The 26,467-nt window shown below is 43.4% G+C and overlaps 1 protein-coding gene across 1 annotated transcript in view; it reads right to left on the bottom strand.

The window, feature by feature from the left end:
• LOC137432387 (unconventional myosin-XV) overlaps nucleotides 1-26,467 on the bottom strand; it is a 214,080-nt gene that overhangs the window by 19,465 nt on the left and 168,148 nt on the right. The window contains exons 38-46 of the mRNA XM_068124318.2: nucleotides 24,771-24,838; nucleotides 21,690-21,772; nucleotides 17,959-18,089; nucleotides 17,693-17,787; nucleotides 12,604-12,681; nucleotides 12,018-12,114; nucleotides 11,716-11,879; nucleotides 7,543-7,676; nucleotides 1,238-1,371 (exon numbers count right to left, since the gene is read on the bottom strand). Of these exons, the coding sequence (XP_067980419.2) occupies nucleotides 1,238-1,371; nucleotides 7,543-7,676; nucleotides 11,716-11,879; nucleotides 12,018-12,114; nucleotides 12,604-12,681; nucleotides 17,693-17,787; nucleotides 17,959-18,089; nucleotides 21,690-21,772; nucleotides 24,771-24,838 (984 nt within the window). The remainder of the gene's footprint in view (nucleotides 1-1,237; nucleotides 1,372-7,542; nucleotides 7,677-11,715; nucleotides 11,880-12,017; nucleotides 12,115-12,603; nucleotides 12,682-17,692; nucleotides 17,788-17,958; nucleotides 18,090-21,689; nucleotides 21,773-24,770; nucleotides 24,839-26,467) is intronic.

Here is a 26,467-nt window from a genome sequence, read left to right on the forward strand (position 1 = left end):
CTGAGGTTTAAATAAGACAGGTTCCTCCAAGATCCTCTCTAACGATGTTCTAATCATTTGCACCTGAGCTGGTGTACCTGATTCTAATTTTAGGTATTTGAAGTAATGATAAATGTAGGGGTGTACTTCCTTTTTCACGTGACTGTATTTGCTAACAAGATAGCTCGGATATAAAGCAGGAACGTGTCTAAGACAAGGCTTAAAATGATGGCTTATAATGTAAAGTGGTTGTTGTTATTGTTAACTCTTTGGCCAAGTATCTCTGAGGATTGTCGGATACGGTTTGGTTGAGCATTTGTCCTGTTTAGTTCCCTTCTCTTTGGTTGGTCAATGCAATCTGAAATCACTGATGATGCAGTATTAGGTTATGAAAATGAAAATTCATGATTATATAGAAAAGCAAAGTAGCAAAAAAAGGCTTGCTTGTTTTTAAACAAAGTAAGGAAGTAATGAAAGTTTAATTAATAAAAAAACCCATTAAGAATTCCCATACCCTTCTGGAGGGCATCAATCAGCACAACCACACCTGATTGTGAACATTTTAGTATCTGAGAGTTTACTTGGACAGGTTGCTACCCTCTCACAGGGCGATATTTGCATGAAATATCATCCTGGTGCTTTGCCAGCAGTGCATCGCACAATGAGTTTGTTGTCCTTTGAAGGGGAGGTTAAGCCGGCTGTACCATTGGCTAGCAATTGTTTGTGGATATTAGATATTCCATGGTGTCATTCAAAAATAGTAGGCCAGTGTGTGTGTGTGTCATCGCCCTGTGAGAGGGTAGCAACCTGTGCAAGTAAACTCTCAGATACTAAAATGTTCACAATCAGGTGTGGTTGTGCTGATTGATGCCCTCCAGAAGGGTATGGGATTTACAATAATTTGCATACTACAGGGTATCCCCAAAGTCGTGCATCATAGGAAATTATTTAATTGATCTAATGTATGTATTTTTAATGTATTTTTAAAATATATTTATTATATTATTTATTTTATTTATTTATCCCTGGTTTTCTGTTTGCAAACATGTTTTGAGATTGGTGGGACACATTTCGAACAACTGATGCAGCCATGATGCACGACTTTGTGGACATCCTGTATATTATAATCTTCATCATTTCTCCATATGTCCCATAAGATGCAATTTTGAAGAAAATTAAAGTGTGATAGACGGTCTATTTAAAGCAGTGTTGTTTTTGTTTGTTGTTGTTGCTCCAATGTTTAGTGTATAAAACTCACTAATGAACATTTCCTGGGCATTGCTTGGTTCTTCATCGCACAGTGCCTTCCAATGGGCCTCCACTGCTGTAAACCAGACTGGCCGAGACTGCACGGACAGCACTCGCTCCGGCAGCATCTCTTCCAAGTCGTCACTGCAGTGGAACAAACATCCAATGATGGGTTTTTATTTGCAATATCGAGGCACATGGAACATCTGGTTGTGACAACCTTCTGCCCTGTGTACACATCAACACCGATATGATATGTGTGAGTTTTCAAACTCAGTAAAACAAATTAGCCTTGAGATAAATACATTATCTCATGACATTGTAAAATAGCATTATTTGCCTTCCAATATCCTAAAATAGCAGCACAGGAACACAAAGCAGAAAACCCAATGTTATCTTAAAATAATTCACCAAACGTCTGTCTGTTCCCAAGTACCGCAAAAACGGCTGAACCGATCGGAACGAAATTTTGGGTGGGTAATCCTGGGACCCCCTGGAGTAAAATAGGCTAGATTGTTTTCACAAATTTCCCCAATTTTCCAATTTCCAATTTTTCCAATTTTCCAGTTTTTCCAAACACGATGGAATAATATTTACCGATATGAACAGTGATGTGGCTGTTATTGAAATTCTACAAATACTGTTTAGATTTTGATGATTTGCGTGTGATACGATTTAACGGATGTTTATATAAGTCGTTTAAAATAAAAAAAGCCTTCAATTTCTGATATTTTGCCTTTTCATTTGGGCCTCCCAATTGAAGCCCCGCCCGTAGGGGCGGGTACCGTTGCTAGTAGTTTTAAAACGAAAACAGAAAATTAAGCAGTAATCCAGTTATTCTTTAAAAGTGTAATCCAGTTATTCAACCATTCATGACACAAAAAGAGAATCATAAAAGGGGAAGATGGATTCATTTTGGACATCAAACAACAACTCATATTTGGGTCAAAAAATAGTATTTACAAGTGTCCCAAAGACGACAGTGCAGAAGCACATACACTTATTTATTGAGAAAATTCTCCAAGTTGATTTGTCTGTCTGTCTGTGAGCAGGATATCTCAAAAGGTATGGACGGATTCACACAAAATTGGTGGGACAGGTTGGGTATGTGACAAGGACGACTGATTCGATTTTGGTGAAGATCCAGATCCAGATGCGAGGATTTTTTTTTTTCATGATTCCTCACCATTGAGAGGTGCGGCTAAAACTATATATAGCATGATACCTCAAAAAGTTATGCATGCGGTCATGACAAAATTTGTTGGATGAGTTGGGTAGGCGACAATAATAAGCCGATTCGATTTTGGTTCAGGTCAGCAGATCCGGCCCATCAGTGGGATACAACACATAAACTGCTCAGCTTGACGGACGTATGCACTCTATCGAGTACCTTTAAAGTTAATGTTGTTGTTATTGCTGGAGTTAAATCCACAATTCCCCTGGGTTTCTTGACAAATTGACATTTTCCGATGAGGCCACTTCTTGATTAGTAGTCAAGTCAACCACCACAATTACTGCAGTTAGAGGATAGAAAAACCTCAGGAAGTCTAGCAACATTAAAGAGACTCATCAAAAATCAATGTCTGGCATTCTCTCATCATTGGTCCTTTCTCTTTTTGGAAGAAGCTACAGTCAATGGTGAATGTTACTTTGCAATGCTGTGTAATTTATTTGTTCCTGAACTAAAACAATGAAATCTTTCACATATCACCTTTAGTGGGGCGGCTTAGCCCACATATTCAAAAGAATTGTGCATTTTGTGATACAAGCACCAAATTTGGCACAAATGTACATTAATATGTTGCGAACATTTTCAGATATTGGGCCACTTGAAATTCCGTAATTTTTTTTTTCAAATTTTTTCAAATTTCGTAATTTCAAATTTTTCGGGTGACACCGTCACAATTTCGGTCTTCGAGGCCGGCCGATAGGCAAAGTGTGACCGGAAGGGACGAGGTTCTCCTGACCACGTGGCCCTCGATCTGGGAAGCGAGAGGCGTTCCATTAGTGGACGCGCCCCTCACGCCCGACTTTTGGGCGGCCCCGGCAGGCCGTTTGTTTTGACGTTCCGTGACAGGCCCCGCACCCCCACCTCCGGGCCGACCGGAAGCTTGTGCTGAGTACATCATACCTGAACAACTCAGTGAGGCAGAACACAGCAGTGCACACCAGGGTGACCCCTTCAGTGCATAAACCAATTAACCTGTCCACTGCAGGGCATATAGAAATGAAGTTATTTTCTGCATATAATAATAATATAAGTTCAGTTCTATATAACAATTTCTGTTATCACCACTACCACTACAACTACTACAAGCTTTGTCTGGAATTTTGTGGACTAACAGACAAACAGACATACAGACAAGCTGGGATCAAAACATTACCTCCTTCCACCATTGAGTGTAGAGGTAAACATCATGGAAATTATATCATGCCCTAGATTTAATTCATGCTTGCCCGTGTATTTGCTTCACTGGTTCACAAGGTCTTTTGCATACATGTAATTCAGACTCTCGTCTTCATTGCTGACCACACAATGTTCGCAACATATTAATGTACATTTGTGCCAAATTTGGTGCTTGTATCACAAAATGCACAATTCTTTTGAATATTTGGGCTAAGCCGCCCCACTATATCGGCCGGCCTCGAAGACCGAAATTGTGACGGTGTCACCCGAAAAATTTGAAATTACGAAATTTGAAAAAATTTGAAAAAAAAAATTACGGAATTTCAAGTGGCCCAATATCTGAAAATGTTCGCAACATATTAATGTACATTTGTGCCAAATTTGGTGCTTGTATCACAAAATGCACAATTCTTTTGAATATTTGGGCTAAGCCGCCCCACTATATCGGCCGGCCTCGAAGACCGAAATTGTGACGGTGTCACCCGAAAAATTTGAAATTACGAAATTTGAAAAAATTTGAAAAAAAAAATTACGGAATTTCAAGTGGCCCAATATCTGAAAATGTTCGCAACATATTAATGTACATTTGTGCCAAATTTGGTGCTTGTATCACAAAATGCACAACAGGTTTGCTATGCTGCTACACTACTTGTATCACAGTAAGACTAGGCTCTGAGCCATTATGCTTTACCTTTACGTATGACTGTTCTGACTGTTATTGGATGATGTCTTCCCAGACAAGTGTATCAGTAGATGTGGACGAAATGTTAGCCCACCTTGTTTGCCTGACCTGTCCTCATTGTACGATATTTTATGGGGCGATGTTAAACTGTTGTGTACTCATCACAACCACATTCTTTGGATTAACTTAGTGCCACATCACAAATGCAATTCATGAAAATATTCAGCAGCAACTGAAGAATGTTTTCAATAAGTTGGAAAATCGGATTGAATGATGTATTGTCAATTCACACCCCTCGTCTTTTTTCCACATTTTGTTGTGTTATTGCCTGAATTAAAAAACGGATTAAATTGAGATTTTTTTTTTGTCACTGATCTACACGTAATACACCATAATGTTAAAGTGGATTTTTTTTTTTTAGAAATTATTTCCAAATAATTATAAATGAAATACAGAAATATATAATACAGATAAGTATGCACCAACCTGAGTCAATACTTCATAGAAGCACCTTTGGCAGAGATTACAGCTTCGACTCCTCTTGGGTATACCTGTATCAGCTTTGCACATCTGTATTTGGGGAGTTTCTCTCATTCTTCCTTGCTGATTAGCTCAAGCTCTGTCAAGTTGGATGGGGACAAATTGGCTCAGCCAAAGCAACACGATGGGGAGTGTTGTTGAACAGCAATCTTCAAGTCTGGCCTTTGGCTGAGCCACTCATGGGCTTTCATGTTCTTGTTCTGAAGACATTCCAGTGTTGCTTTGGCTGTATGCTTGGGCCCTGTAGTCATTGTCCTGTTGGAACGTAAATCTTTGCTGTAGTCTAAGGTCTTTTGCACTCTGAAGCAGGTTCTCCTCAAGGATTTGCCTGTATTTGGCTCCATTTATTGTTACCTCTATCCTTACAAGTCTCACAGTCCCTGCCACTGAGAAACATCCCCATAGCATGATGCTGCCACCACCATGCCTCACGGTAGGGATGGTGTTAGATGGATGATGAGCTGTGCTCGGTTTCTGCCAGACATAGTGCTTTGCATTCAGGCCAAAGAGTTATATTTTCATCTCATCAGACCATAGAAAATCTTGCATCATGCTCTTTCTTTCACATGCCTTTTGCAAACTCCAGGTGTGCTGTCGGGTGCCTTTTTCTCTGGAGTGCCGTCGGCCTGGCCACTCTCCCATAAAGCCTAGATTTGCGAAGTGCTGCAGAGACCGTTGTCCTTCCGGCAGGTTCTCCCATCTCAGCCAGGGAACCTTGCAGATTCTGTTAAAGTGATCATTGCGTTCTTGGTCACCTCCATGACCAAGGTCGCTGTTGCCCAGTTGCTCCGTTTGGTCAGAGGGGAAGCTCTAGTAAGAGTCTGGGTAGTTCCATATTCTTTACATTTCCGAATCGTAGAGCTCACTGTGCTCTTGGGAACTTTTAACACTATAAATTGTTTTATACCCTTCTCCAGATCTATGCCTCCTTACAATCCTATCTTGGGGTTCTACAGAGGGTTTATTGGACTTCATGGTAGAGTTTCTGCTCTGACATGCACTGTCAACTGTGGGCCTTATATAGAAAGGTGTGTTTCTTTCTAAATCATGTCCTATCAATTGAATTAACCATAGGTGGACTCCAATCAAGTTGTAGAAACATCTCAAGGATGATTAAAGAAAATTGGATGCACCTGAGCTCAATTTGGAGCGGCATAGCAAAGGGGTTGAATACTTGATCCAAGACATTTCAGCTTTTCATTTTTTATCACTTTGTAAAAATTTCTTTAAAAAAAATTCCATTTTGACATTATATGGTATTATGTGTAGATTAGTGACAAAAATATCTCAATTTAAATTATTTTTTATTCAGGCTGTAACACAACAAAATGTGAAATAAGTCAAGGGGTGTGAATACTTTCTGAAGGAACTATGTGTACTTTACATTCTTTAATGCAGTTATTCCAGCAGTTGATACTATTCCTATGGTTCTGTACAAATAGCTACTGCCTTTTTCAAGTAGTTAGGAATACAGTAATAACTTTTTTTAAATGAAATAATGGTTGCCATGCTGTGAGATTTCTCTGAACATACTCACCCACACAATATAACCAATTCGATGGAAAGCTGCCAAGCAGTCACTTACCTCTGTCACTGAATCAGCCATTAAGCCACATGCAGGTGCTCCCCATTCCTGAGCACATCTTTAGAACTCCTAATTTAAATTCATTCATTCAAACTTCCTCCATTTATAAAACCCTAAGTGAGACTTATTCCCTTCCAACTCATGTTGAAAAGCTATTTCTAAAAAGAACCTGGCACAGAATAACTTTCTGGTGTTAACTATATCTGAGTACAGTATTAATCTCAGACATTCCAAGGTCATTTTATCTGCAGGAGTATGCACTTGCCAGCTTACATCTCACTACCATACATGCTCACAATGTGCACTGCGGGAAAACATATTTTTCACCTGTCTTAGCATGAGCATTTTAGAGGAAGAAAAAGGTACAGAGGTACAAAAAGGTCCAATAAAGAAAAACAAAGATTAACAAAAGGTGAAAAAGGTATAAAAACAGCAAATTGCAAGGTGTGCTCCATTACCAATCAACATGTAGAGCGCTCGCCAAGTGGCTTAAGCACTCAAGCAAGCACTCCAACAAAATTGTTGATAAGGAACGGCTGTATCGGTGAAGATAGCAAGACGATTGGTGATGGAACACACCCCTGGCTAATGGAATCTCTCATGTGAGTTTTGATGGTTTTCTTTGATAAATCTGAAACCTTGTCCAAGACTCAGAAAATGCTAATGAGCAAATAATCAACAATATCCATTTGGTTTTCTTTATTTATGAATAGATGCCACTTTTGCCACATTTGCCACATACATAATAAAGATGACTATGGTAAAATCAATGATATAAGCTACTTCGTCTATACTCTACAGCTACATATTTGGAGTAACGTCCAGACTTTTATTCAAATGTCACATTCTTATTGATTTTTAAAACTTTTACAAACATAATGTGGTGTAATGGTTGAATGCATTGATATGGTTGAAAAACATTTTTTGGACAATAAAAAAGTTAAACATAAGGTCTGGTCCATTCAACATTCCAACATGGTATCCATAGTTTTTAGTTATTTTATATAAAGTTCAAGGCTGTGCGGAGAGACAAACACCAAGAGTCCAATAGCCCATTATGAATAAAACGAACAGAAAAGAGGATTTGTTCTTGCAACTCACATGATCGGAGGTGTGTTTTCTCCAGCAGAAACGTAATGAAGTACTGCGAGTTTTGCTGCCAGCTCCAATGTACTAGGAGGTGTTTGACCACGTGGTATGCAAAGCAGGTTCCCACGCATGAAATCACGTAACACCTGGACATAGTAACAGGTAGTTAAATACTATGCATTGAGTTCGCCACTGATGATGTTTAAAAGATAATGTTATAAATTTTTGGGCGATTCTTCATTTGCCTGGTGTTGGCTTAGCGGTTAGGGTGCCGGCTTGGGATCCGAGGATCATGGGTTCGAATCCCGTTCGATCGCTGAATTAACACCAGGGGGGTTGACTGAGCCTGTCATCCTTCCGAGGTCGGCAAATTGAGTACCAGCTCACTGGTAATTCCCTGTGTGTCGCAAGAGGCGACTAACAGGGTTGGCGGCAGGAAGGGCATCCGGCCATAAAACATTGCTTCAAAATGGGGACCGTGGTGCCTGAAAAACGCCAACCCCTGCTCTGCGGGGGAAAATGGCCTCTATAGGTGGTTCTTTCTTCTTTATTTGGGTATCCACATTGCATTAGGACGTTTTTTTTAAAAAACAAAAGCAAACCTGTAATGTTTCATTGTCCTGATTTATGAAGAAAACCTTTTAGCAAATTTGAAAATGTCATTGGCATAAAAAATAATTCAACCATAAAGACAGTTCTGCCTCAGCAAGCCGAGTCTGAATGAGAGACGCAGTCCTGAAGTTCAAAAAGCCATAGATGTGATGCCGGGTGCCAGCCAATAGCGGTGAGCAGTACTCCATTAAGGTATGGAAAAAGGTCTTGTTGACCGAGTTGCTCAATTTTCCAAGGAAAGACTTAGAGACTTGTTCCATTTATCAGACCAGAATCTAATAATTTCCTGATCAGCAGAGATGCATCTACCTACCTACCTGTATGGCAGAGAGGAAGCTACCTACATAACTGTATAACAACATGAGGTCGTCTACAAAAAGAGTTTGTTTTCCAGAGCATCACAGAGGTTATGCATATAGATAAGGAACAAGACTGGGCCCAAAAACTGCAATGGGAAACTCCAACCACCATTGGGAAAGGGGGCGAGAGGGTTCCATTGATAACAGCGTTAGTGGAGAAAGTCAGAAATCCCGGATCGAAGGCGGCCTGCTCTGCCACAAGCTCATGCAATCGATCTATTAAAATTCAGCAATGGTGATTCCATTGCATATTGGAGGGAAACCTGCCGGTCACCATGATCAGGAGCTAAATATCGAGGTTACAAAAACTGGCAACACAGACTGGCGATCTTATCCCGTGACAAGAACAAGCCGATGCGATTTTGTTTCAGGTCCGGATTCAGATCCGGCCTATCAGTGGGATTCAAAATGTAAACTGTTCAGCCAAGCTAGTTCCTGTACTCTACCGAGTGCTGCTCTAGTTGTTATTGTCAATCTGACTTTGAATACTTAAAAAAAATTTAAAAAAAAAAATCAATTCAGTGGGATTTTGTGTTATATTGTTGCCTATTAATCAAAATTAAAACTAGGATTAGCATGGTCGAAGATACTTGACTTCGAGTTGACAGATATACATTGCAAAACCTCTTAAATAAATAATGACAACATGAGCACAAGTGATAAGAGGTGCACCCTGAGCTCTGTGGCTTAATCCCATTGGGCTAGAAATATACTTCATCTCACAATAGGCTCTGCAGACATTACAACAGTGACGTAGTTTTACAGAAATGATGGGAGTATAATCGGCCTTAAGGATGCATTGTAGGAAGCAAGCAACCACAAGGCCACACATCAACAATTTTTTCGCCAAAGATGATTGTGTTGAGGTCTTGATTCTCCCTTTATTAGTCCCCTACCGGTGTACACCGGAGGGGACTATAGGTTTGCACTCCGTCCCTCCGTCTGTCAGTCTGTCAGTCTGTCAGTCTGTCCGTCTGTCCGTCTGTCAGTCTGTCAGTCTGTCAGTCCGTCCGTCACGCAAAGAACAGTTTTCTGGACTTTTTTTCTCTGATATAACTTCTTCGCATAAAATGTTTTGCCATTTGTAGGCAATACCTAATTAGAATACATTATCATAGAGTGCTAAACCGCCTTTAGTGAATAGCACCTCATGATTAGCCCTATACATAATACTGTCTTCTATGACAGTGCTACCCAATGCCGGTAGGGGACATGTATTGCAGCGCAATACTCAGAATGCTTGTTTACATCTACAAACCACTTTTTTTCCTTCTTTTTTTGTATACAAGATCGAGGCTCGTGTAAGAGCCAACATCAATCACAAAAAAAAAAGTCCACGGTCCACGACGTAAAAAAGTCCATGACGTAAAACGTCCACGGCCATCATAATTTTTTATCCGGATTGATCAGTGCCATCGATTGAAATCATGAGTGGTAAGTGACCAACCATCTACCATATAAAACACAATGTCAGTTTGTGTGTTTGTACGGATGTCTGTCCCCCTTCACAAGGGTAGGTTTTAAAGGCCAATCTTTTAACATCAATGTGTGTTCACTACAGTCTATTTTTGAGGATAAAACAAACTCAAAAAACATTTTCCATAAAAGAGTAATTATGTCTTTTGTATTGGAATTGCAGACGGTGACTTGCTAACCGAGCCTCACGGGCGGTGTACAGAAGCGTTTTTTAAAAAAGAATAAAAACAAGGTACAGGGAGGTGAAATTCACTGAACGTGATGTGCAATACGCACAGAGTAAAACAAGTGTTTATTTACGTCCGTAAGATGTTTAATAAAAGAAAATTTAAGCACACCTGAGACGAGGCCGAGGCTTCAGACTTTGGCACGTTGACGAGGGTGCACTGTCGAATAAACTGTTCCAACCCGTCATTTTTGACGAGCTTTTAAACTAATCGATAATACTGCTTCTGCAAGCAAGAAAAGGAAATCTATTTCGTTTGATATTAAACAAGCGTTACGCCTAGGTCCCCCGTCGGGGAAGTGATGTGAGTTGACAAAGTGGAAGAGGCAGAAAACATGCTATGATATGATATTTCGCTCACAAGGTTCAGACATACATGGAGGCGGCCATCTTGGATTTTGACGTAGCGACCCAATTTTCAATATCGTTCTCCCTTATGCCGAGATACACCCACACACCAGATTAGAAGTTGGTACTTTGCTTATTTTTCAAGATATTCCGCTCACAAGGTTCAGACATACATGGCGGCGGCCATCTTGGATTTTGACGTGGCGACCCAATTTTCAATAGCGTTCTTCCTTATGCGTAGATACACCCACACACCAAATTAGAAGTTGGTAGTTCGTTTATTTTTCAAGATATTTCGCTCACAAGATTCAGACATTTCTATGGTGGCGGCCATCTTGGATTTTTATGTGGCGACCCAATTTTCAATAGGGTTCTTCCTTATGCCTAGATACACCCACACACCAGATTAGAAGTTGGTACTTCGCTTTTTTTTCAAGATATTCCGCTCACAAGGTTCAGACATACATGGCGTCAGACATACATGGCCGCGGCCATCTTGAATTTTGACGTGGGTTGCACCCACACACCAAATTCGAATGCGGTCCTTCGCTTACGCATGCACACACGCACGTACGCACGCCCGCACGGATGGACGGGAAAACCATAGTCCCTCTTTCGCTCCGCGGTGTGACGGGGGACAGTTAGAAGTATTCAAGTGATCTGAAAAAAGGTGAATGTGTTGTGGACGTAGGACGAGCTCTCGGTCTTATTGAATCCACATTAAGAACAATCCTTGCAAATACCGATAAAATCAAAGCAAGTTACAAAAGGGTTACAAAATTAATTCATACGAACGATCCAAATGGAAAACATGGATAGGATGTCGAGTTCCTGGATTTAACACCACACCAAACACAGTGTTGTCTCTATCTCTCCCGCTCTCTCTCATGCACAGCCATCAGCTTTTACATCATTTCTTATGGGAAAATTGTTTTCGCACAACGTGATTTCACTTAAGATGGTACTTTTCAAGAACGCATCTACCATGTTAAGCAAGAATTACTGTACGTTTAAAATCGAAATGCAGAACTACACTGCCATTTCCCCCATTTCCTTTGTCATGATGGCAACCCCAGCTTTTATTCAGCTCCATCTGATGATTCGGAATCCACCTTCGTAGATTTTAAGTCTTGCTTCCAAAAAAGGTTCATTCCAGGAACCAACCTGGTGGTAGTGCATGCTTAGGGATGCATTGTTGTTTCTTGCGGACAAAGGCTCGAACCAGACGACCCGTTTTATCCAGAGCTTGAAAGTGTGGCCCGAACGTGTATAATCCGAGATGATATCCATCATGTAATTATCATGTTGTATCGGATGTTTGAGTACAACTGCAAACAGGGTGAATACAGCGTCTTGTCACAGCAATGTTTTGAAGGATGGCTTCAAACAGAACGACATGTGCAACATAATTTCATCGAAGGTGTTTCAGAGGAATGTGATACAAAGTATGATTTTTAAAAACTTACAATCTCCAACAATGGCCAAAATGAAATATTCCTCATGAGCTCTTTTTCCAGTTAGTCCCAATCTGCTACACAGCTCTGCAATCACATCACCCGCCATCTGCACGCACAAGCAGAGTGTCATTGTTGTCAACATCAGTTAACATACGGTCACGTGAAAAAGTAAGTACACCCCATGTAAAGTTTTGACTTTTTCAACATCTTTCAACATACAGCTATTTGATCTTAATTTCTACAATATTGATAGATAAAGGTGAAATAATTAATATAACAAATATCATGAAACATTTACATTTTGTTGTCCATTGTATAATTTAAATAAACATAAATGCAAATTTTGCATGCGGAAAAAGTAAGTACACCCTTGGCTCTAATAGGTGGTATTGCCCCCTTTGGCAGAAACAACCTCAAGTAGGCATTTCTTACTTTTTTCTTACTTTGGGGTGTACTTACTTTTTCATGTGACTGTACGTCACCTCTCCTGGGAGCATTCTCCGCCACAATAAAACAATAACCTGCACTCAGGTTTGTAGGAAGTAATGTAAAACTTGATCTTTAGTGATGTTGATGATTTCAAGATGTTCCTTACGGTGCGTGTGGATATTGTGAAAGACATTTCCATGTTTGTTGGCAGGTTGAAGGTGTATTCTCTTCCCTTCTGGCCTGCCTGTGTTCAGACATAACGATAAGCATGTAAATTCATGACATGAAGCACGAGGATATAGTTACATCATGGACAAGTGAGTAAAAAGATGGAATAAATCTGTGCCATTTGACAGCACCGAGGTAGTACCTCTGAACACAAAACCAGCAAGGCCTAAAATTTATGGTGGAATAATTTTTCAATATGCAGAGCTGAAAAAGAGACAGAAGAGCAAGAGGAAGAAAAATTAAAATAAACGAAGAAGAAGAAGAAAAAGCAGTAGAGACCGAGAAGAAAAATACCTTTTGTGGCCTAGTATTCTGCCAAGGGAGAAAAATTTGATTATGGAATAAAAGAAGAACTATTAGCCCCATTTAAGTAGTTAATTATGTCAAATAGTGTCAATACAGAGGAAATTATGACAAACCATCGACTTTAATATAATAGTGTAGCGGTTACCGGAAGCATGACACAATCACCTTGCACAATCACCTATTAATATAATAGTCCGGGTTACTTGCCCGGACTCGCCCGGACGTGTCCGGACTTGCCTTGCCCGGGCGGACTCTCTATTTGCATAACATGCCCCGTTGAGAGGCGTGGCTGACTTATTTGTATACCACGCCCCGCCTGAAAGGCGTGGCTTTTGTGTGGTGAACTTTTGATATAAATTGCCGCCCGTGTTAACGGGCTATGCAGTGCTTTTGAGTTCTTTCGAGTTGAGCTGGAATAAATAACTCAGTGAAACTTCGTTCCTGGTGTCGTCCATTTTGTCCGGCTTTATCGTGCGAGCATAGCTCCACAATTGTTGACCCCTTTTCAAGAACATGGCGATGGAGTCATCTGTAGCTTTGAAGCTCCCTGGCTTTTGGGAATCGCACGCAGCCGTCTGGTTCGCCCAAGCGGATTCTCAATTCGCCCTGCGGAACATTACGGAGGACACAACGGGCTACCACCATGCGGTCTCCGCGCTCAACGCCTCCACTGCTGCCCAGGTCCTGAGCTTCCTACAGAACCCGCCGAACGCCGACAAATACGGCGCACTCAAAGGCCTACTCCTCGGTGCGTTTGGACTCACGGAGACCGAACGCGCGCGACAACTGCTCGACCTCCCGGAGCTGCGTGAGGCCCGTCCATCCGAACGCATGGACCACATGCTTGCTCTACTCGGTGACCACAACCCGGATTTCCTCTTCCGCGAGCTGTTCCTCCGGCAGCTACCCGGGCAGGTACGATTAGCTTTGGCTAATTCGCCCATCACGGACCCTCGCGCCCTGGCCAAGGAGGCCGATAATTTTTTCGCGGCCAGGCGACACGTCGGAGCGGCCGCCTGGAACCCTGGGCCGACCGAGGCAATGCCCGTGCCACGACCGGCGCCACCACCGGCCGAGTTAGCGCCACTGGCAGCAGCGGCCGCCACGATGCCCCGTCGACCGCACCCGGCGCAACCGCCGTAGCCTCCACCAGAGTGGACCATGTGCGACTACCACGCCAAGGTTCGGGCAGAAGGCCAGAACGTGCCGCCCACCGTGCACTTTCGGCAGGTCGGGAAACGACCAGGCCGGCACTCGCTGCCTGCCATGAGCGTCGGCCATTCAGGCAGCCTTCTGTTTATTATGGACACAGCGTCCGGGCGGCGTTTTTTGTGCGACACCGGCGCTCAGCTGAGCGTGATACCCGCCTCGGTGCAGGACAAACAGGCCGCGCTTTGCGGCCCTGCCTTGGTCGCCAAAAAACGGCTCCTCCATCCGCACCTTCGGTTCGCGCAGCGTCGCATTCTGCTTCGGGGGGCCAGCGCTTCAGGTGGGACTTCATCACGGCGAACGTGCCCATGGCCTTGCTGGGTGCAGATTTTCTGTTAGGGTTAGTGGGCTTTTTGGTGGACGTCAAACGGCGTTGGCTCATCAACGCGGAGACCTTCAGCTCGCTCGCTTGCTCAATGAGCGGCTCCGCACCAACCAAGCTAGCCTGCGCGCTCCCGGCCGCGGATGATTTCACCCGCCTGCTCGCCGAGTTTCCCGCCCTCACGCAGCCGACGTTTACGGCCGTCACCATCAAACACGGTGTCGGACACCACTTCCCGACCACAGGTCCACCGGTCTACGCCAGGGTTCGTCGCCTCGACCCGACCAAACTTGCCGTGGCGAAGGCAGAATTCGACGCGCTGGAGTGATTGGGCATTGTGCGGCGCTCGAATAGCGCGTGGGCCTCGCCCCTGCACATCGTGCCAAAACAGGGTGGCGGATGGCGACCATGCGGCAATTACCGCTGCCTCAACGATGCCACCACCCCCGACCGGTACCCGATACCACACATACAGGACTTTTCCGCCCGTTTGGTGGGGCGGGTGATCTTTTCCAAGGTCGACCTCATTCGGGGCTACCACCAGGTACCCGTCCGGATGGCTGACGTGCCGAAGACGGCGGTAATTACACCTTTTGGCCTCTTCGAGTTCCTTTGCATGCTGTTCGGCCTTAAGAACGCGGCCCAGGCCTTCCAGCGGCTGATGCACAGCGTGCTGCGCGACCTCACCTTCCTTTTCGTCTACTTGGACGACATTCTCGTCGCCAGCACTTCCCGGGCGGAGCACCTCATCCACCTTCCGCATGCTTTTTGAGCGCCTCGGCCAGCACGGCCTCATCATCAACCCGGCAAAATGCCAGTTTGGCGTAAAGGCCGTCGACTTCCTGGGGCACCGCATCACGAAGCGCGGGGCCGTCCCGCTGCCTACCAAGGTGGAGGCAGTCACAAGTTTCCCGCGCCCCCGCTCCATCAAGGCCCTACAGGAATTTTTGGGGATGGTAAATTTCCACCACCGGTTCGTGCCTCGCGCCGCCCAACTCATGCGCCCCCTGTACGAAGCCCTCCGGGGCAAGCCGGCCAAGCACGACGTCGCCTGGACCACAGAGATGGATGAGGCGTTCACAGGCGCTAAGCTGGCCCTCGCCAACGCGACCATGCTGGCGCACCCGGCGCTCGACGCACCCATCGCCCTCACCACGGACGCTTCCGACTACGCGGTGGGCGCCGTGCATGAACAGTGGGTGAACGGAGCTTGGCAACCGCTGGCCTTCTTCAGCCGGCAGCTTCGCCCTAATGAGCGCAAGTATAGCACTTTCAACCGCGAGCTCCTCAGCCTTTACCTGGCCGTTCGCCACTTCCGCCGTCTTTTAGAGGGCCGCCCGTTCACGGCGTTTGTGGACCACAAACCCCTGGTCTTCGCCATGGCCAAGGTTGCAGAGCCGTGGTCGGCCCGCCAGCAGCGCCACCTCTCTGCCGTGTCCGAATTTACGACGGACATCCGGCACGTCACGGGCAAGGACAACGCTGTGGCCGATTGCCTCTCCCGGTCCGGCGCGAACGTCGTCCACCTCGGTGTGGACTTCGCCCGCATGGCGGCCGACCAGACCGCCGACCCCACGGTGCAAGCCCTCCGGACAGCGGGCACAGGCCTGCGGTTGGCCGACGTCCCCTTCGAGGACACAGGCACAGTTGTCCTGTGCGACGTTTCCCTGGGCCAACCTCGCCCCATCGTGCCCACCGGATGGCAGCGGCATATTTTTGACGCCCTCCACGGCCTTTCCCACCCAGGCCGGAAAGCGTCGCAGAAGCTCGTGGCAGCAAAGTTCGTCTGGCACGGGCTCCGTAAGGACGTCCGCGACTGGGCCAACGCCTGTGTCGCCTGCTAGCACGCGAAGGTCGACCGGCACACCCAAGCCCCGTTGGCACCATTCGACGTGCCCACGCGGTGCTTCAACCACGTCAATGTGGACCTGGTGGGACCCCTTCCCTCCTCGCAGGGCTTCACCCACCTCCTCACGATGGTGGACAGGACCACCAGGTGGCCGGAGGCCATCCCGCTGGCATCAACAACATCCGCCGACGTGGCGCAGGCCTTCATTGGCACCTGGATTGCCCATTTTGGCACCCCCTCGGACATCTCCTCCGACAGAGGCCCGCAATTCACCTCCGAGCTTTGGGGCGTGGTCGCCCAGGCCTTGGGGGTCAAGATACACCGCACAACGGCCTACCACCCCCGAGCCAACGGCTTGTGCGAGCGGTTCCACCGCTCGATGAAGGCCGCTCTCAGGGCCAGCCTCCAGGACGACGGTTGGGCCGACAGGCTCCTGTGGGTCCTATTGGGCCTCCGAACGGCCCCTAAAGAGGACCTCCAGGCTTCCACCGCCGAGCTGGTCTACGGCCAGCCACTGCGCGTGCCGGGCGAGTTCATCCCTGACGCCACCGGCCCCTGGTCCGCGGCTCGCCAACGCTCGCTCCTCCAGGAGGCCGCCAGGAGATTTGCCCCCGTGCCCACATCCCACCACGGCTGCCCCGAATCCCACGTCCCCCCAGCACTTCGCACTGCGGAGTACGTTTTTATCCGGAACGACGCACACCGGGGACCGCTCCGGCTGCCGTACGATGGACCTTTCCGGGTCCTGAAGAGGGACGACAAGTTGTTCATCATTGACATCGGCGGCAAACCGGACCGCATCTCCGTGGGCCGGCTTGTCCTGTCATCCTTCCGAGGCCGGCAAATTGAGTACCAGTTCACTAGTAATTCCGTGCTTGTCGCAAGCGGCGACTAACAGGGTTGGCGGCAGGAAAGGCATCCGGCCATAAAACAACGCTTCAAAAAAGGGGACCACGGTGCTCGAAAAAGGCCAACCCCTGCCCTGCAGGGAAAAATGGCCTCCAAAGGTGGTTCTTCTTCTTCATGCTCCCATTGCCAGCACTTGCAAAAATCTTTCAACACACTTGCTTATGAGAAAAGTCTTGAGCATATAAAACATTAATATAAAACCATATTGTCATGTTCTTGGGAGTGCGGAGGGCTTATAATTTGGTGCACATGACTGTGCTAATATCACAGTAAAATATCCAGCAAAATGCTTTGACGATCTGAGAGTGGAGAAAGGTCAAACATGGATGGGGTTAACCTGATATATACTCGATATTAACAATATTTATACATACGTGGGACAACCAATATTTTCTTTAAATTCTTGCATATATTAATGAATGCAGGACTGACCAGTAAGGCTTTGACCTCATAAATGGAAGGGATATTACGGCGTGCCCCGCTACGTAGAGTTATTTTCAGTTGCTCCTCGGCTTCTTTTATGACATCTGCAAAGCAAATGCACTCATCCTGTTGAAACTCCATGCTAGTCTTTTCATAATATTTTCAGAGACAAGTATATGGGCTAGGGAAAGGGAAGTAGAGGCCTGAAATTTTAATTGCATATAGAGAAAATGGGAGGAAGGCAGGCACAGCGCACAAATAAGCCTGCACCTTACCTTTCAGAGAGCTGTATGATTTGGAAACAGCCTGTTGGATGTAAGCTTGGATGTAGGGACGGAGTACATCGGAACAGCAACAAAAGATGCACAGTATTGATAAGAGACGCCAACCACGCTCACAGCCCTCTCTGATTGGGTACGGTAGTAAGGATGATACACAAAATTGTACTTGTAATTAGATTGACAAGTCAAATGGTCTCGACATCATTTAGAATCCAAGCAAATCTTTGCTATAAAGAAGTTTGGCAAAAACATGGTTGTATTTGGGAATACCTTTGTTAAAAAGACTACCGCCAACTTGTATATTGCACCTGCAGGAAAGGGCAGGGGTCGCTCCCCAATTCTCAGCTGTCTGCTCACCTCCGGTCCTTCATTCCTCTACTCATTCATCTTTGAAACCATTCATGCCTCTCCCTCCAGTCTTTCAGAGTGCTGTCTAGCATCACCTCATACTTTCTCCCATAGTCACTGCTGCTCTCTTACACTCTCCATGACCCTCTCCCTCTTCCCTAACTTCCCATCCTTTTCCTTTCTGCCACTCATTCACTCATGTGCACTGCCATTATCTGCCTGTTTCATTTGATCCTCTGTCAGTCTATGAACCTCATACTTTCTGTCAATTTTGCTCCACCATGAGCCAATATTTATATATACAAAAAAATTCCTTCACTATAACAAGATCAATATCGTGTATCATGCAAACGTAATTGACCCTTTTTAAGGCCTTAGTTATTGCGGTTTCATGGAATCCCATCTTAATTTGTCCCATGTCCAAACAACAAAACAAAAGATATCACTTCTCATTGATCTCTGTTGTTATAAATTGCCTTCTATAGATCAACAATCTCTGGGGATATCACCTCCAGTTCTCGGGACAGCATGTCCAACTCTATCTTACAACAAAATTATACTCTAATTTTCACACTGAAGATGGTGGTAGTCTTATCACAATATAGTTTTGCATTTTATTTAAGATATAAGCCTGGTGTTGGCTTAGCGGTTAGGGTGCCGGCTTGGGATCCTAGGATCCTGGGTTCGAATCCCGATCGATCGCTGAATTAACACCAGGGGGGTTGACTCAGCCTGTCATCCTTCCGAGGTCGGCAAATTGAGTAGCAGCTTGCTGGGATGAATGATCCCGGTGTGTACCCCGGTTTAGAATAGGTGCACCGTATCCCTGCGCATCATAAGAGGCGACTAAGGGTTGGCGCCAGGAAGGGCATCCGGCCATAAAAACATTGCCTCAAACAGCGAACCATGATTGTCATGGGGCCCGCAAGGCTAACCCCTGCTCTAGCGGGGAAAATGGCCTTAAAACGATCATTCATATTTCATTCATTTTATTTAAGATATGCAGTATATTTGTGTCAGTTTTATTTTTAGCCCATCCCCCGCACAGTGTGAGACAGGGTTTTGCAATCACTTATGTGTGTCTGTCTGTCTGTCTGTGTGTGTGTGTGTGTGTGTGTGTGTGTGTGTTCGTGTGTGTGTGTGTGTGTGTGTGTGTGTGTGTCTGTACAGGCCATAACTTTTTACATTTAAGATAATGTCTATTTCTTTATTTGATTCCTTTTTAAAAAATCATCAGTAGTCTTACAGTGAGAAACATCTTTAGATTTTTTTTTGTTAGGAATTCCAATAAGGCAACCATTACTTAGCCCGACCACCGCGCAGTGGGAAACAGGGTTTATCAATCACTTCTGTGTGTGTGTGTGTGTGTGTGTGTGTGTGTGTGTGTGTGTGTGTGTGTGTGTGTGTGTGTGTGTGTGTGTGTGTGTTTGTGTCTGGGTCTCAACGTCTTTACCATTTGAGCTTTTCTCATCAAATTTTCAACAAAGGTTTATTATAAGAATATGGAGAAGACAAATCAATAATTTTGTCAAAATAGCAAAAGGTCAAAGGTCAGTGTCACCTAAAATCATCAATTTTCATCCGATTGACCTGATATTTTAAGAATTTGCATATTGAGTCACTGAATTGGTTTACCAATCAAAATCTAGAAGCCGATTATTTTTAGATCAAAACGTCAAGGTTGCATAAAATCATCAATTTTCATCTGATTGACTTGAAATTTTACCAGGGTTTGCATGTTATATTGGGTCACTGAAGCATATTGCTTTTGGGGGTGAAAAGATCAAGAATGCCTAATATTGTCAATTTTTGGGGGGTTTTTTTTTTAGCTGTTTTCGTCATGTTTATCATACGTAAGAAAAAGAAGCCTGAATATAAAGCAGATGGGCTTTGCATTTTCAGATGCTTTCTAGTTTTATAAGTATTTTCAAACTGGTCTTAAATCTTCCTTGGAATTATTACCTGAATTTTATACTTGTATTACCTGAAATTATTACCTAATTATTACCTGAAAATATGAAATATATATATTTGTATATATATACACACAATTTTAAAATAAAAATTCTGGAAGTAGCCAAATCTACATCTAAATTTGTACTGTATTACATTCTATGTGGTGGCAGTATATACTTAGTGTTAGTGCAGACTTTGTGGTTGACTTTTGAATACATTCAGGGATACATCAACTAGACCAAGTGTTATAATTTTTAAAACAATAACAACGAGAGAGAAATCGATGGTGTGTCATCGCAAATCCCCATGCTTCCCACCTACAACAAAGTTGAAAGATGGAAAAAGGTTTGACCTGGAATGACCCAATATCACAAAAAATTTATGGTTTTACCCTTTTGACCCTAAATCGCCAGCCCCAGGGACATGAACCAGGAGTTAAATCCAAAAAATCATTACATCTTTCATGCATCCCCCAATGTTGATTGAAATGTGCCCGTAATTGCATTTCGTGGTATTTGACCTTTTAACCCCACCCCAGGGACCCCGGGGATGGGGCCAAAAACGATACTGCTCTTGTACCTTCTTGCCATGTGGTGATCATAACTACCAAGTTTGGTGAATTTCTGTACAACTGTTTATAAGGAGATAGCGTAACAGACAGACGGATGGAGCCGATTACAAATATCCCCTCCCACGGCCTCCCTTCTCTCGTTTCTATTTTATTTTTCAAAGCGTGGGGATAATAGTGCGAAGAACACCAATAGGCTTTAATTGAAATGGAAACCATTTGGAAATGGAAGCCCCTAATGATTAATAATGATAAACCTTTATCTACAATGAAACTGAAGTGAAGGACTTGCTGCTGGACAACTGGATTAATGGCCTCGGTCTTCCATTGACTCTTCTCTCAGGCCACCATCTAGCGCTAGCCACACCAGAGTATACAAATTCATCCAGTAACCTCATATTTGTTAACTTAAAGCTGATGTCCTTTTGCGCACTTGCACTCATCAGTTCCCACCTTGTTAAACTTGCAGGAGCAGCTGAAGGTGGCAGCTTACTAAAATCACACGTCATCTTCGATCACCGCCGGTCATCGTTTGTATATCTGCTAACGCCATAACCCATTCACAAGTATTACTTGTGGGGTCTTCTTTTCTGTCAGATCCTGAATGCTCATTTGTTTAAGCGATGTTCACCTCTTACCCACTTCCTCAACTTCCTGCCACACCCTTCCATTTTGTGTCATTTTGTGCTTCCACAAGATAAATTTATATGAAAAACAATTTAGCATGAATGACAAGCACACGGTCATGAAATGTTGAATAATTACAATGGGTTCTGACAACAATGTCACTAACAACAATGGCCCTTCCAACAATGATGATGGTTATAATCTGTTGGAAAAGATGGTAGCTCACCTTTTGATGCTGTTGTTGTCAGTAACTTGCCTGATAACCTGGCAGTATGCTTCATCTGCCATTTTTTCATTTTGGGAAGCAATCTGAGAATGAATTTTTTTTTTAATGCAGTTATCTATCTTTGCCATCCACAAAGCAAACACTTGAAGAAAATACGTAACAAAAGGATACATTTTACAATAATCTGTATCGAATTTTTAAAAATTATAAAACATGCATCGCTGAATCTAATTTCAAGATGAATATGCAAGTTTTCTTTTCTACAAGTTATAAGGCTCATGTCGGAGCTGCAACACAAATCAAGCATACACATGCAGACAAGTACACAAGATAACACCAGACTTTATTTAGATTTTTCCACATATTGGTCATATCTACAGGTCATATCTCATATATTCCACCTCATTAAAGCTAAGTTTTCCAAACCGGATTTATCATGTTTTTCTGTTATATATTCGTCCATGTGATGCTGTTTGTGTTTCCGTCCAATTTTCCGTGTTAAATTATACCTTTTTGTGCCGTATTTGTCGAATTTGATTTTGTGTGTTGTTCAAGGCCGACTCCTCGGATAGCCGCTGTGAAAATTATATGTCCCTTTTGTCTCAGTGTTCTTTGTTTTACATTTGTCTAACCAAATATTACAATTTCGACCTCCTCAACAATACCCTATTTCCCTTCCTTGCTTCAAAAATGTTTTTTTAAATACTTAATTTTTTCACTCCACAACAATCTCATTCCACTTGAAGTTCCTTTTGCCTGTACTTCCTGGACTCAAATCCCCCCCTCCCCATGACTCTCTGGAAAATACTCTATCAATTTGCCTATGACTCCACCCTCTGCCATGACATCTCTCACCCTTCAAATAGGCAGGCAGTAGCCTCTTCCATCTCTTCAGACCTTGAGAAAAACACAAGCTGGTCAAACACCCTGCAATATGTCTTTCAATCCTGACAAATCTCTCTCTATATATGTTTCTTTCTTTTTCTCTTTCTCTTTCTCTTTCTCTTTCTCTTTCTCTCTCTCTCTCTCTCTCTCTCTCTCTCTCTCTCTCTCTTTCTGTCTGTCTCTCTCTGTCTCTCTCTGTCTCTCTCTCGCTGTCTCTCTCTGTCTCTCTCTTGTGCTCTCTCGCGCTCTCTCACGCTCTCCGTTTCTCTCTCGCTCTCTCTCGCTCTCTCTCGCTCTCTCTCTCTCTCTCTCTCTGTCTCTCTCTGTCTCTCTCTCGCTGTCTCTCTCTGTCTCTCTCTTGTGCTCTCCGTTTCTCTCTTGCTCTCTCTCGCTCTCTCTCGCTCTCTCTTGCTCTCTCTCTGTCTCTCTCTGTCTCTCTCTGTCTCTCTCTATCTCTCTCTGTCTCTCTCTGTCTCTCTCTGTCTCTGTCTCCCTCTCGTTCTCTCTCGCTCTCTCTTGCTCTCTCTTGCTCTCTCTTTCTCTCTCTATCTTTTTTTTTCTCTCCCTCACTCTCTCTCTCCAAAAGGACCATCTGGAAAACCCTCCTGTCTACTATCTTAACAATACTCTTGAGGAAATTCAATCACTCAAGCTCCTGGGTCTCACTATTAGCCATGACCTTTCTTGGGCAAATCATATTTCAAAGTTGACCTCCAAAGCCAGTTGCAGACTAGTCATCTTCCATCATACAAAGTCCTTCCTTGGCACACTTGGACGCAAGGCATTCATCTGCAGCTTGATGGATTACTGCTCTCCTCTTTGGGCTGGTGCCTCTGCCTTGCACCTTCCTCAGCTTGATGCCATGGAAGCCAAGGCCTTAAATATTATTGCAATCTACCTTGATGAAGCCGAATCCATGAGCCTATCACTTTCCCTTCACAGACAAGTGAGCAATCTCTCTGTTTTCTACTACCTCCTTCCTGATCTTGCACACTCTGCTCTCCCTGTGTACCCTCCACCACCAGGTTCCTGCAGGGCGTACACGGTCCACCATCAACTCCCTTTTAGAGAAACTCCCAAAACATAAACCCCCCACCCCAACTCCCAAGTCCACCTTCTTCCAAATTTTCAGTTTCCCCTTCCTGAGAGTTTACTTCTGGATCCATCTTGTCCACCCCATATGTCCTCCACAACTCCTCATTCCTCGCCACACCCACTGTTTATCCAAGTCTCCCTCTATTTTGTCTTTCAAATATTGGGTTGGAGTTTCCCCTCTCTCTCTCTCTCTAACTATTCATTTTGTTCTGTTGCATCCTGATCCATTTATTAGTTCTTCCACGATCCTTGACTCCATACACAAAGAAAAAAAACCAAGAACGACACTCAGTAGAAGGGTCTTCTGCCAGGCTGAACAGTTTACGTTTTGTATCCCACTGATAGGTCGGATCTACATCCGGACCTTAACCAAAATCGAATCGGCTTGTTCTTATCACCTAAGCAAGTCATCCACCCAGTATCATCCGAATCTGTCCATAACTTTGTGAAATATCGAGCCATATACGTATCATTTTGGCCCCATCTCTCAATTGTGAAGAATCACTTTTTAAAAATCTTATATCCAGATCCGGATCTTCACCAAAGTCTCACCAATTCACCACCGGAACACATCCAATCTGTCCACCAAGTTTCATCTGAATCCATCCACAACATTTTGAAATATCATGCCTTTTGTAGTTTTTGGCCCTATCTCTCAATGATAAAAAATCACTTTAAAATTCTCGTATCCGGATCCGGATTTTCACCAAAATCTAATCAATAATTAGTCCTCGGCACACACACATCAAGTTTCATCAGCATCCTTCCATAACTTTTGAGATATCCTGCTCGCAAACAAGCAGGAGTGATTACATAACCTCCATCCAACTTTGGTGGATGGGTAAAAAATAAACACAGCTGCTGGGCCTATGAGGTTTGTTCGTGTTATGTCCTCTAGGTGCTAATACATCAAGCAAGGAAGCAGCATGGACCAATTTAAAGTCTTTAGTTTGATTTGGCCAGTGTCGCAATTGAACCGCCAACCCCTCCCTCCCACCCCCCTCAGACTTGGAGTGGATGTTTGAGCCATTATGTCACCAAAGTTGGTGCAAACTACATAAGTTAGTAAGTTGAAAAGGTTGAAGGAACAGATATTCTCACCCTCAGAATGTTTGTGACGCATTCAGTTTCATCCTTGCTTCGTATGTCTCCCATGAATTTCATGACATCTGCCCACATGCACAAGTATACATAACAAATCAGTGTACAGAGGTGTTTGAAATTACAAACATAAATGTGAAATGGGATTTTCGAGTTATTTCCTGAAAATTTGAGTTTAAGTATCAAAGTGTAGGTAGCCCTCCAAATTCATTTTTAGCACCCCAACCCTCTACCCCCAACTCTCAACCATTAACATTGATTATTTAATTGATCTGTGCCCGATTTCATTTCACCACTAGCAAAACTACCTGTCCCCAGTGATGGGCAAAGCAAGTAAAATTAGCCATTCCCAGTGATGGAAAAGTTTAAGTTAATAAAACAATTTAAATTATTTCATGGAATTTAAAAAGGTTAATTGTGTTGCACTCTTGGTGACACTCAGGGCCAAAGCTCTCAGCTACTTACACCCACCACCGTGACATGGTGGTGCAACATCGGGTGGTGGAGGTTGGATTTGTATAAAAAGAGGGCAAAATATATCTATATTAAATTGTTTTACTCCATGACGATCTGTATTTTATCTACTTTAATCCAGATATTCATGCTGATTTAAAAGATTACTCGAAAGGACAATAAACTTTACAAACCCAGCGCAGGAAGCTCCCGCCATAAACGGGAGAGAAACACATGGACAGACGCCACGATTTGCAATATATGTAACACTAGTGGGGCACCTGTGGGGCAACCCATGGACATAGATGTGTATGACATTTGGACATCTTGAGTGGGATGCTGCACATAGTTTTACAAAATGGTTACAGCAACTTGACAGATCCAGAAATGATGTAATCGACACAATTAATTTACTTCACATAATATGTGAATACATGTCCATTCACATGGAAAATACAGTTTGTAATGTGTAATTGCACATAATATAAAATACAGGGGAGAGAATCACACAATTAGACTACAGTATAAAAATATAATTACAGTACAGTCCGATCCCTAACTCCAGTTTTCAGTCGCTGTATTTTTACTAATTAATAATAAATAATTAATTCCCCAATAGGGAACCCTACCCTCCCTGCTCATTCCTCGCTCTCCTCTCCTCCTTCATCTCCTCCTCTCTCCTTTCCCCCTCACTTCTCTCCCTCTCTCTCCTGTCCCCGCATCACAGCCCCAACAAGATGCATTCAAAACGGCTATTAAAATAACGGTATATTAAAATAACGGTGTATTAAAATAATGGTATATTAAAATAACGGTATAATAAAATAACAGTATATTAAAATAACGGTATATTAAAATAACGGTATATTAAAATAACAGTATAATAAAATAACAGTATATTAAAATAACGGTATATTAAAATAACGGTATATTAAAATAACGGTGTATTAAAATAATGGTATATTAAAATAACGGTATAATAAAATAACAGTATATTAAAATAACGGTATATTAAAATAACGGTATATTAAAATAACGGTATATTAAAATAACAGTATATTAATATAACGGTATATTAAAATAACAGTATATTAAAATAACGGTGTATTAAAATAATGGTATATTAAAATAACGTTATAATAAAATAACAGTATATTAAAATAACGGTATATTAAAATAACGGTATATTAAAATAACGGTATATTAATATAACGGTATATTAAAATAACAGTATATTAAAATAA

Source organism: Myxine glutinosa, chromosome 1 (assembly GCF_964187855.1).
Source record: "Myxine glutinosa chromosome 1, kmMyxGlut1.1, whole genome shotgun sequence".
In the NCBI taxonomy this organism is placed as follows: domain Eukaryota; kingdom Metazoa; phylum Chordata; class Myxini; order Myxiniformes; family Myxinidae; genus Myxine; species Myxine glutinosa.